Source organism: Python bivittatus, unplaced genomic scaffold (assembly GCF_059951505.1).
Source record: "Python bivittatus isolate LINGU-HERP-01145 unplaced genomic scaffold, Pbiv_v1 ctg000700_np1212, whole genome shotgun sequence".
In the NCBI taxonomy this organism is placed as follows: Eukaryota; Metazoa; Chordata; class Lepidosauria; order Squamata; family Pythonidae; genus Python; species Python bivittatus.
The window spans coordinates 33293973-33306677 of NW_028277098.1; the positions used below are offsets into that span (position 1 = coordinate 33293973).

General features: G+C 37.5%; 1 protein-coding gene across 1 annotated transcript in view; it reads left to right on the forward strand.

Annotated features, from left to right (window-relative positions):
• PIGK (phosphatidylinositol glycan anchor biosynthesis class K) overlaps positions 1-12705 on the forward strand; it is a 110935-nt gene that overhangs the window by 16156 nt on the left and 82074 nt on the right. The window contains exons 8-9 of the mRNA XM_088153102.1: positions 667-777; positions 3519-3691. Coding sequence (XP_088009228.1) covers positions 667-777; positions 3519-3691 — 284 coding nt within the window. The remainder of the gene's footprint in view (positions 1-666; positions 778-3518; positions 3692-12705) is intronic.

The following is a 12705-nucleotide window of genomic DNA, read 5'->3' on the forward strand; positions in this document are numbered from 1 at the left end:
AACAATATATAGGTACAGTTCCCAAATGAAAACCTCTTCCAGTTTGGTGGCATATCTGCCTGTATAAGATTTAACAGGAATATTGCTTCTGCTGGCAAGTACTGTGTTTGTAATGGAATGAGAATTTGTTTTAAATGAATAGTAATACTAATTCATAATAATGCTGTAGAGAAAAACAAGATGCTTTTTTAAAACAAAAACAAAATTGTGACCCTACATTAGGTTGCTCATGACCTTCTAGAGGTCATTACGACCCTATTTTGAGAACCCTAGTATATTTTATTGTGTATTTTGGAAGCCTAAAAGCACTTCTCCAGGATAGTGACACCCTCCAGGAGGGATGAGTTTTGGAACATAAGAGAAGTAGGTAAAGGATTGATATCTTTCTCCTAATCAGGTCAGATTTGGCAGATTGAAATATAGAATTAGTGTTACAGAAACAAATCCCTTTCTGGGAACCAGCCCATTCACCTATTTTACTTGGCTTTATTTATTTGTGCTCCTCTCTGTGCCACATGGTAGCTGTCCATAGTTTGGGAGGTAGAACACACAGGATAATCAGCTGTTGATAGAGGATGTGAACATATTGTGTTGCTCAATTTTCAATGCTAAACATTTATGTATAGTAAATTCAATAATATTTATAACTACGTTCTCTTTTTGAAGCATCAACCAGATCTTGGCATTGGAGTCCATTTGATGGATAGATATACATTTTACGTCTTGGAATTTTTAGAAGAAATTAATCCAGCCAGCCAGACCAATATGAATGACCTGGTAAATACTTATTTAAGTTGCTGTGCCTATTTGTGAAACCACTACTGGAAGGCTGTGTGTTTTACCTAATTTTATATAATCCTTTTAACATCCTTTCCTTTTTTTTTCCATTGTCCCTGGTTGGGAAGAAAAAATTTTTTTCTAGTTGTAGAGCTGAAAAATAAGATTTGCTCAAAGTCTACATAAATTAGCTTTAAATCTAGTGCTGAATACACTACCTTATTACAGACAATAATGTTCTTATAGCATGGAATCTTAGTGGCAAAGCTGTGTTTTTCATTATCACCATTGTATGCTGAAATTTGAATTGTTTCTGGCCTGTTGCATACAATGCTGTCTTTCAGCTCAATTATATAAAAAAGTTGTATTATGCAAGATTCAGAACCATTGCTTGATTCCTGAATTAAGCTGAAAAATGTATTAGCCTTAACTGAAGTTAAATGTAAGAACTAATTGCAGAGTGTAAAAAGAAGCATAGGTGATTGGTAGAGTATAATCTCAGTAAGCCAGTGATGTGACTTGCATCTCTAATAAAAGAATCAGGTTGCAGTTGCTAGGAAGGATTCTGGTTGTGGTCCTGGAAAGGTACTGTGTAACATAACAAATAATTTGATGATATAAGACAGCTCTATGGATTTGGCTAGTAGAAGGGAGCTAGTTAGAAGCAAACCTACTCCTGATAGTGTGTGGTAAATAATTAGCAACATTCAGAATCCAATCCTAAGCATGTTCACCCCACCCCCAAAATAAATCCCACTGAATTTAGTAGGATTCACACTCCACTAAGTATGCTTAGGATACTTTTTTCATTTATTTGAAATTTTTATGTGGTTAGAAGATTTAGGTCTCATACCTCTTCTGGAAGCCTTCTTAAGTATTGGAATCATGGAGCAGAGCTCCAAGTATTCAGTGGTGCATTCTGAATATGTTCAGAAGATGTCACATGGCAAGTCATTCTACTAATGATGCAAGTTTTCAACTGATGCCTAGGGAGAAGACAGACTCCTGGCCATTCTTCCATATATGGCATTTTTTGTAACAGACTTTTCTACCTAAATGTAAAATTCTACTTCCCAAGTCATAAAAGTATGGCCAAATGATTTAATGCAGAAATATTGAACAGCTATGTGTATATTCAGAGATAAAGATTAGCTTGTCTCTCAAAACCTTTCCATATTATGTTAAGCAAGAGGTTCTGATGCACGTGCTATGCATTCATATCCTGTTTTGCAGATTTGAGCGGTGTCCAGTTTAAATTAAATCTTGCTTGACATGCTATGTCAAAAGACAAGAGTTGTGAATCTGTATCTCCATTTCTTTTCTCATATGAGAGAGAAGCTATATACAATCGTTAACAAGTATTTAAGTCTGTAGAGAGAACCACTTTGGTGTAGTGGTTAAGGCACCAGGCTAGAAACTGGGAGACTGTGAGTCCTAGTCCTGCCTAGGCACAAAGCTAGCTGGAAGACCTTGGACCAGTCACTCTCTCTCAGCCCTAGGAAGGAGGCAATGGCAAACCACCTTGGAAAAACCTTGCCAAGAAAACTGCACGGATTTGTCCAGGCAGTCGCTGAGAATCAGACATGATTGAACAGATTAAAAAAAAAAAAGTCTACAGAGACAGCTGTACATTACCTGTTCACTAGAAAAGATGGCATTAGCTTGGCAGTAAGCAACCCACACTGCCAAGCCTGATAGTGACATAGAACTGAGTAAGTGACCAGTGTTCAGCTGAGAAACAAGTTGTATTTTTAAATCTAGTTTTAAAAGATATTAATATAGGGTATAATTCTGAGAATGTGGCGTGTTGCATAATGATAAACTGATCACACTGTTTTGAACAAGCTTGGCTGGTACAGTGTGTTTTGTGGAATCCATTAACTTACTGGAAATCAACAGCATAAACCAGTAAATAAAATGCCATCTGGGATATATTGTGAAAATGGGCTAGCCAGTTAGAAATTATAGCCTAGAATTTGCTGATGTTACAGCAGATTTCCAAGCACTTCACTTTAATAGTTTTAAATTCTACTTTATTTTTTAATATTTAGGAGAAATTAAGGTTATAACCCTGTCTACACTTGCAGATATGAGGCCCCATTAAATATTGTGGGATTCAGTTCTGAATAGACACATATAGGATAGGTAAATGATTTTAGGATGATCTGTAGAGTTTGGCTATTGGGATTATGTCCTGTGCTTGAACATTCCATTCTTGCTTTGTTTTCTTCACTTTTTGATTGGGGCAAACAGTCATTTTCAGAAACATCTGTACTCATTTCTAGCTGTGATTTGATTGGTTTAGAGGTAAATTGATTTCAGTATAACAGCAAATTGTAGATATCTCAACTAGAAAGTTATTTAAGTAACTGGAGTCTGTAATTTGGAGAGGAAAGTCTGTAACTCTGTGGCAAGGTACCAATGACCCAAACATGGCTTGACAGTTTATGTGAAATTAATCCTTTCTCTCTGACAATGAATAAAACTATTTAAACTCCAGTATTATTCCTATTGGGGAATTGCAAAGCATGTCACAAGTTGTATGCTGGTTTTGGATGATCTCCCATTCACTAGAAGGTCAAACACCCAGTTGGGAAGAGGATGCAGCAAAAGTATTCATGAAGATTTTAAATGGAAAGTTGAAAAAAATGTAGAATGTAAAAAATGCCCATTAATAAATTAAAGAGGAAAGGCTCTCTTGAATGGTTCAGTTGTGTTGGAGTAATTTATCTTCTTTATAGTTTCAGGTGTGCCCTAAAAGTTTATGTGTGTCAACACCTGGACACCGGACAGACCTGTTTCAGAGAAATCCCGATAACGTCTTGATAACTGATTTTTTTGGGAGTGTACGAAAAGTGGAAATTACAACTGAAACAGTTTCTCTGGATCCTAATTTAGCACCTGCAGAGACAAGGTATTTTGGTTTATTTTTTGAAGCTCTGATATTCATAATTGAATAAATAATTAAAAATATATATCAGGATATGAAGATTCAGACAGATTGATCCATGCAAATAATGTCAGAATGAGTGTACAAACTGGAATGATCTTATTGCAAAAAGATTCTAGGTAATGTTCAGGAAGGCACTATAACATGTGTGAACATCAATTGAAGGGCTTCCTTTTGTTTAATATACTTTGGGTTTTGTACTCGTTGCTTGGGAACCACGGGAGTAGAGGGATCAATGGAAGCATGCATGATTTGATGGTATATGGATTCAAGAATCCTCAAGGAAGCAAAATCAAGTATTGGAGAAGTCCGAAGGCTCAGGTTTGATGTTAATTAACTAATGAACACTGGAAATCTTACCCCTAAAAAAGTAATGAAAAGGATGGTAGATGCTTGTCTGTCTGGAATATTGCATTCATAAAACACTAATATTCAGAATACTAATACTCAGAAAGCTGCATTACAATCAGGATATATGAGGAGAGAATATAAAGTGGAGAATATATCAGGATACCAGTGTATCCAATACCTACTGGGCGTAGGTACAGAGAACTGGAACAGTCATTGGGGGAATTCAGATATGTGTATTCTTCCCTTACACTTGGAAATAGTAAACAATTTGATTTCCAGTTCACAAGCAAAATTTTCAATGGCCCTCAGTACCTTCAGGGGAGGTAGTTCACATATATAGATGCAAGGAGTAATTGACAATATACTTTTATGTATGAATCAGTTCCTGATTCTTGGAGACTCAAGTTCATCTTATATGAATGGGGAAACATGCTTGTATGCAGCAGAATTTTAAGCATATCTATATACCACAATTGAAATATTGCCTCTGCAACTTAGATTGGTGTGTTTGAAAGCGAAATGCAAGGTAGAGAAAGGATTCCTCTGAAGTATGTAACATTTATGGATTGTACACTTTCAAGCAACAAGTTGAATTTATATGTGGTCTTGTGTTGCCATCTGTTGGGAGCTCTTGGGATAAAAAACCATTTTGTTCTGTTTTATCTACAAGTAGCCATATACAGCAAAAAACTACGTTGCACATAAATTGGATCAACAAGGTTTCATTTTTCATTTCTGAAGTAATTTATCTTTTTCAAAGTAATAATTAGATTTTTTCTAGATTATGGCCTTTAATATTTGCAGTGTGAAGAATTACATTAATCTTCTTTACAGAACAAAAATATTCATTCTATTTAATTCCATCATGCTTCTGAGATGCCTGTTTTTGTCCTCCTGAAGTAACTCTGTGTGATGGGTGAATAATCACTCAGTGCAAGCATGTGCTTGAATGGGAATTTCCACCTGGATCTCCTTGGTTTGAATCTGACATTGTGGCCACTATAAAATTGCCTTTACTTATTTTATGTATGTGTGAGAGAGATAAAGGAGGAGAAAAGTACACATTTACCCAGAGAAGTACAAATAAAAAGACAGAACATGAGCGAATGGACAAGTGCTCTGAAAGGTGAAGCATACTGAAAAGGCTGAGTAAATGTCAGTACACCACAGTATCTCCATTGTGGTGGGATGTGGGCAACGCTATGTTGCCTTGCAAAGCAGTCTCTAGACTAGATACCCTGTCTTGCATAGAATAGCATGAACATGCTTAGGGTAAAACTAGGTCACGATTATGCCTTGTGGTATATTGTCCAAACTGTGTGATAACTGACCAAGACTGTTTTTTGGCTATTTTTACTAGCCAATGTGGCATGTGTACAGCTAAGGCTGGTAACCTAGTCAACCACCTTCTCTGTCTTACTAAGAAGTGCAATGTTAACTCACTTAACCAAAGCCATGACGGGCAGCAGAGATCAGTCTCTATGCGCCCATCAGGTAATGACCCTGGCCTATTGAAGAATGGGAATGAGAATGTAAGAGGAGAATTTGGTAAGCAACATAAATGAAATGAAAGAATGGAAAATAGATAGTAGTGTGCCTCTAAAGCCAAGAGAAAAGGAAAGGATGTAATAGTTTAAATGAAGGTGGTCTAATCTTGTAGAGTGGAGTTGATGAATACATACAGAGAAGATGTAGGTTTAATTATGGATGAAAGAGCTAAAATGTATGTCAGAAAGTATAAATAGGTTTTTTGGGGGGGATTTATAAAATAAAATTTTACTAATCATTAATGCTTTGGATTGTCTGGTTATCATAAAAGAATTTGTTCATATCTCATTGGTGTATGTAACTATTGATTTAAATAGCCCAAGAATTTCTTTAAAAACATCCAAATAATCTCAGAAGGTATTTAGATTCAAATTCTCTGGATAGAAAGCTTTGTGTTTGTTTAAGTATAGCTACTGCAGTTTGCATGCAATTTTCAGTACTGTTTCCTTCTTTTCAGACATGATTTATTGTGAAGTTTGCATTATTGAAAACGAATGCTATTACTTTTGTAAAATCTGGTTGGAGCAATATGTTCAAATTTGTTCCCAATTCACAGCTGATTATTTTTTTCACTTCTAATATGAAGATATACTTCCTTTGTTCTGAAGTTTTTGACAGATTGTTGCAGTGAAGGACTCCAATTTCTAGTATTAAAAGAAAGAGAGAAAAAGGAAATGACTGCATATTTAAATTTTAATCAGTCCCTGCAAAGTTTAGGGTGAACCAAATTGCATAGTTTTGATATTTTTAACAGAACATATACCAGTTTGGACTGACACTAAGCATATGGTTTTGATCACTGATAGACTGGACACCTCTTAGAAGTCCTGTGTAAAATACAAATATGCAAAATGAATATATTTGCAATTGTCACATTTTAAAGTTTAGGATTATTAAAAAATGTTCTTTTGCAAGAATTGATTTCATGCCCACAATGAATTCTTTTCTCTGAATCTATGGAAAAATAGATGTGGATATGTGTGTTCTGTATATACCCACCCTTCATTTAGCAACTACCTTGTTTAGCAACCATTCACAAACACGGTAATAAATGGTAATAAAAAATGCATTTTCCAACCAATGCATGCACTTACAACCAAATTTCATGCGCCTGACAACAACACATGCTGGAGTGAGAATAATGCTGGCGAAGCTGCATGAGAGAACTTTATCTGAAAGAGATGGCAGCAACCAGTGATCTTTTCAGCATCTCTCTCTCTCTCTCTCTCTCTCAGTCACGTATTCACTTAGCAACTATTTCACTTAATGACCAAATCATTGGAACAGAACACAGTCACTAAAAGAGGAGTAGGTGTATATAGATGTATATATGTATTTTCCCTCCTGTTTTGGTGGAGTAACTGGTAGTACCTAGTATTTTCAAAATATTTCCAATATTCTGCATTGGAAAGCTTGCCAGTATCACTGAACAGAGACCTCATAGTTTTTCCTGATTTTCAGAATAGTTTCTCTGAAAACCCACACTCTACAAAAATACTATTTAAATAAATGGATAAAGCAATAACCAGTGTATTTTTTCAAACGTGTATTTTTCTCGCAAACTATTTTGCTACAGACATTTAATCACATATGAGATATTTAAGTATATATTAATGCAACTCTAGAGGTATGTTTTCTAAGTTTCATTGAGTTCAGTATGGCTTCATGTGGGGTAAGTGAGTGTAAGGTTGCTGTATGTCTGCATTTGGGGCAGCCCAGAAAGTCTGTCTTAGGAGCATTTCTGGGATTGTTTACAGCAATTGCAGTAACTCATGAAGGTGCCACAATTCTATCTTGGGACGTCAGCAGCCTTTTAATGTTGCCTTTTCTAGCTTTGCCGCTGTAGTCCATAAATTGTCTAATCTCTGGAGGAGTACATGACATGCATCATGCCGCACAATGTTATATTGGAGGAAGAGAGCTGTTCTTCATTAGCATGGACTATTTGGTATCAATATTTCATCACTGAAGTGTGTCTGTGTGGAAGAATTGCTTGCAGGTGTGTGTATGTCTGTGGTGACATGCAGTATAATAAGCAGATTTAGAAGGATGATGAATGGGATAATAAGTTAACAAAATTCTCATGAGGGAATGGTAGCATAGTATTCTGGGTGAGTATTTGTAAAAATATATTTGCTCACTTTGGGCATTGTGGAATTTGTATTCTCATTACAATATCTATGTATTTTGAGGTCTTCTTGGTATATTAATTGGTTTTTACTGTGGTCTGACCAAATGTTTCCAAATTGATCAGGCATTATATCCTCCTTTAACATTAGTAATATATATTGTGCCTGCAGGATTTTTGGAAGTGGTTTGCCATTGCCTTCTTCCTAGAGCTGAGAGAAAGTGACTGGCCCAAGGTCACCCAGCTGGTTTCATACCTAAGGTGTGAGTAGAACTCATGGTCTTCCAGTTTCTAGCCTGGTGCCTTCAACCACTAAACCACACTGGCTGAACATTAATAATAGAGTAGTTTATTCCCTCTGCAAAATATCAGAGTAGAGTACTATAATCAAAGATCTTAGTAGACAGTGGTGTCATAAGTTTAATAAATAGAAAATTCCTTGCCTTGAAAAGGAATCTTTCATATACAGGGAGAGATAGTCAAATTGTAGCTAGAGGATTCAGGTAAAAATAATTCAAGCCTCAGATTCCTTAAGTCTGGGGAAACCAAACTGGCTTTGCCTGGCACAAAAAGGTAATCAGGTCTTTGCCCTCCAGAGCACCACTACTGAAAAAGGCCTTTCACTTGAACTCAATTAATATATATGGAGGTGACACTAGGGAGATCTCAAGGTCCATCTAGGAATGTATAGAGAGTGATAGTTCTTAAGTATCCTAGTGACGAGCTCTGAAGACTGAAAAACACCTTGAAGTGGGCTTAGAAATAAACTGGGATTCAGTGGAGATGGTGAAGCACTCATGTGATATGCTAATATTGCAAATATCAGCAATTCTATAGCCATATTCTAAACTTATAATTTTGGACTGTTTTCAGAGGTAGCCCATATATCTGCATGTTCCTGCTTAGATAAGTAAAAAGCACATGAGTAAAATAACATATGAGTAAAATAATGCCTGCTTAGATGAGTAAAATAACCCTCAAAAGTGGATACATTTCAGAAGAGATTTCAAAACCGATGTTTTAGTAGCCAAGCCATATGAGATATTCCCTGAAAAGTTTCTATAGTACTCTGCACTGTACAAAAGTAGGTCAGATTCTTCTCCCTGGAGCAAATAGTCAGCAAAACATTCAGTTCCACCCCCTGGGTTCTTCCTACTGGGACGGAGGGGAAGAAAACAATATTCTTTTGTGGTGTTTTGCTTCTGATTGCTTTCTTCAAAGGAGACCCTGTGCCAGTGACAATTCTGCTTCACAGTCAGGATGAATGGTGGAGAGAAATCTGACCTAGTGACTATTGCTTGTCATTTCATTTCCTTTTCTTCCAAGGCTTCGACACCTGCTGCTCTCCATACCTCCTTCAGCTCCCACAATTCCTAACTGGCAATTCAAAATGTGCTGAGATTTATTTTGCTGTAGCTTAGCAACAAATGAGCTGGAAGAAACGTTCATGATTTAAGGACCTCCACAAAAGCAAGCTTATATTGAACAAACTTCTGTTTTTTCTTCAGTCGAGTAGTGACGAAGTTCAGATTTATACCAATGTGCACAGTAAACTTCTACCCCAAAACAAATTATGTGATTTTTTTTTTCTGGACTTCTGGAGAAGCTGGATTTACTCAGCACAATTAACAGTATCTGTCACCTCTGTGATTCTTGGCAAAGGTTTGTGCACAGGTTGATTGACTGCCTCTTGGGCAAGTCATAGTGCTGCTCTTCCCTTCAGTTTTCTTGGAGCAGTTTTTCAAGAAAATCCTTTTTAGAATTTTGAATAGAAGGGTTTTTTTAATGTAGTCTGCAACAGACTTGGAATTGCAGCAAACAGGAAGAGACAAACCATAGTTATGCCATTAGAGCAGTGTTTTGAAAACTCTGAGGTATACCTTCCTTGGAGAGGTACAGACATAGTCCAGGGGAAGTGTGAAGATTTTGTATTTTTTATGTCTTTATTAAAAAATAAAGTTTCATTATATTGTTTTCATTATTCATTTGTGTTCATTTTGGTGTTTGGATTTTCAGGGGAAGTGTGTACATTAAGATTACACTAAAGGAAGGTGTGATGGCAAAAAGTTTAGGAACCCCTGCGTTAGAGGAAGAAAACATTATAGGTAAATACAGAAGTGCAGGAGACTATGTCAGACAATCCTGGGTTCAGAAGTAGGGGAGGGGGGGAAAGCCAGTAGACAAAAGTATGGTCAAAAGCCTATGAAAGTTCAAACAGTAGCTAAGTTATCCAAATAGCTGAAATGGCTTGAAGGAACCATCTAGGTCAGGCCATCCAACACATTGTTTCATTATTTGAATTAGCCTAAGCAAAACTATCCAAGAAACTCCTAATTTCTGCTCAAACATAGTTGGTATATTGGATTGTAGTTGCTGGGCTTCTTGGACTCTACTTTCAAGCAGCTGTTCCCAGCAATGTGGTATTTCTTGTCTCTTTGCTGTCTGGTGATTGACTTGGAGGCAGCAGTGCTAGGTGGCGTCAGGTTGGAATCCACAGTTGACGTTGATTCTGGCAAAGTCTTCCTTCCTTGGTGGTGCCAGAATTGTTAACCTGAGCAAGTTCCTGCTCCTTTCTAGAAGAGGACTTGTAGAAAGAAGTTATAGTGGAAAAGCTGTAGCAAAATAAGAAATAGCAAAGATAAGTAAGCTTCCCATCTATGCTTGTTTACAAATGTGACATGGTTGTATTGAGACAACACTTGGCTTCCCTTGAAAAATAGCAGCAAATCTCAGAATTTAAACTCAGACCTTTTGCTGACTTGTGAGTTCTATTTCTGTGATGCTTCTCCTTTTCTCTTGCATGCTTTTTTTTTTTTTTTTGCATATATTAAATTCTGAAAGAGATCTCCAGGGAATAAAATGTTAATTTTTTTCTTAGACAACTTTTTCAAAAACTAGTGTTTTTTTTAATAAGAAAGAATGACTTGATCTCAACAGCAGAGTGCTGTAGCTTGGTAACACTTTCAGAAGCCATTATTTTGTAGAATTTTAAACAGGTTTCAGAGATGATCTCTTACTAATTTATCTTTCTGTAGGCAACCTGAAGACACACATATATTATATAAAGACCAAAAGTAGAGTACCTCAGTACATAGGTGGAGCTTTCCGTGTCTTGGGAGCAGCAACTAGGTAGCTGAGGCCTTCAGAAAATAAGGTTAAGGAGGGCAGGCAGAACTGTGGAGTCCAAAGCATATATATTCCAAAAAAAAAATCTCCATAAGCCATTAGCTTGGGCTCTTTTCTGCTTTTGCACATATTGCTAAACTGTAGTTTCCATGACACGTGAATGGGACATTTGGAATGATTGTGATCAAGTGTCATTGCCTGAATAGTGAAGCCTATCCCTGTTCTAATTCTACTTCTAGACCATAGAAAGAGAAACAGAAAGGAGGCAGGTGAGCATAAGGACTAATTTACATAGTGGATAAGTATGTGAATGATAAAGGTAGCCAGGTGTGCTCTGGAGATACTATAAACATTCCTTTGCAAAGCAGAACTATTTACACATAGTCTTTGGTTAATGACCACTCGTTCAGTAACCTTTCAAAGTTATGTCAGTGCTGAACAAGTGGTGGTTATGACCAGTCCTTGAAGTTCCAGCCACCCCAGCATCCCTACGGTCACGGGATCGTGATCTGGACCCTTGGCAACTGGCTTGCACTTACGACGGTTGCAGCGTCCTGTGGTCACATGATTGCGATTTTCGACCTTCCCTGCCAGCTTCCTACAAGCAAAGTCAATGGGGAAGCCGCCAAGGAAAGTTACAAGTTGCTTGGGTAAGTCTCCCCCACCTGCGCACCCTCCCCCAGCCCCTCTGCAATCAGGCTGTGCCTCCCTGGCCACTCGTACACCCTCCCTGGTTACTCTTGCACCGTTGCACACCCTCCCCAAACCCCACCGTGCTCATGCCATGCCTCCCCAGCCACCTATGCACCCCTTCGCTCCATCTCCCACCTGGCAGCAGCCACTTACCTGCCTGCCGGCCTGCTTGCAAGCCACCTGGGACTTGCAACTTCCTGCTGGCTTCTACACTGACTTGAAAGGAAGTCGTGAGGAGGTGCTCACTTAACAACCCACAATCCTCACTTAACAACAGCAACACGGACTGCAAGGATTGCCATCACTAAGCAATGCAGTCACATGATGTAGCGCTTTATGATTGCATCGCTTAGCGACTGAAATTCTGGTCCCTAACCCTAACCCTAACTGAAGGACTACCTGTATATGCTTGTTTTGCACTGTTGAATGTGTCCTCGTTTTAGCCAGTAGGAGTACATTTTTGTTTTTCTCATTTTATTTAGTCTTTATGCATGAAGATTCAAGTTTTCTGCAGTAGTGTTCTAATATCTTTAAAAAGTTGTGAGGTTACTGAAGACATAAAATGCTTTCATTTAGCGCTTAAAAGAATAAAAATTACACCACCTAAATTAATAGTTTGCACTGATGAAATTAATTTGCAATCTTGGGAGACTTGGGGGTACCAAAAAGGGACTGGGGACTGCATGATGGCTGCAGTTTGCCTGCCTTAGCTATTGGAGATACGGACCATAAAACTCCCAGCCGACTTCTCCCTCCTCGATTGCACATCACCATGACTGAATTTGGGAAAAAAGAAAGCTTGGGTTTTGTATTTGGAAGCTTTATACCTCTAATCTATTTTAAAATTTTCATATTCCATTTCTTGAGCGTTTACATTTGTGTAGAATTGAAATGACAGGAAAAGCTGTTTCAGATTTTATTAGCTGTACTGAGATGAGCTGGTTTGTGTCCTTACATTTCTTGAATCAATGACACAGAATTCCAAAGTACAATAAATATTGTGGTTTAGTGTGGATTTATTTTTTCAACATGGTTTGGAAGCCAGGAGCATCTTGCTGGTTCCCACCCTTTTCCTTCTTACTCTTTCCTCTCACATAAATTCTCTCTCTTGTTTCCATTTTTAGAGCTATTT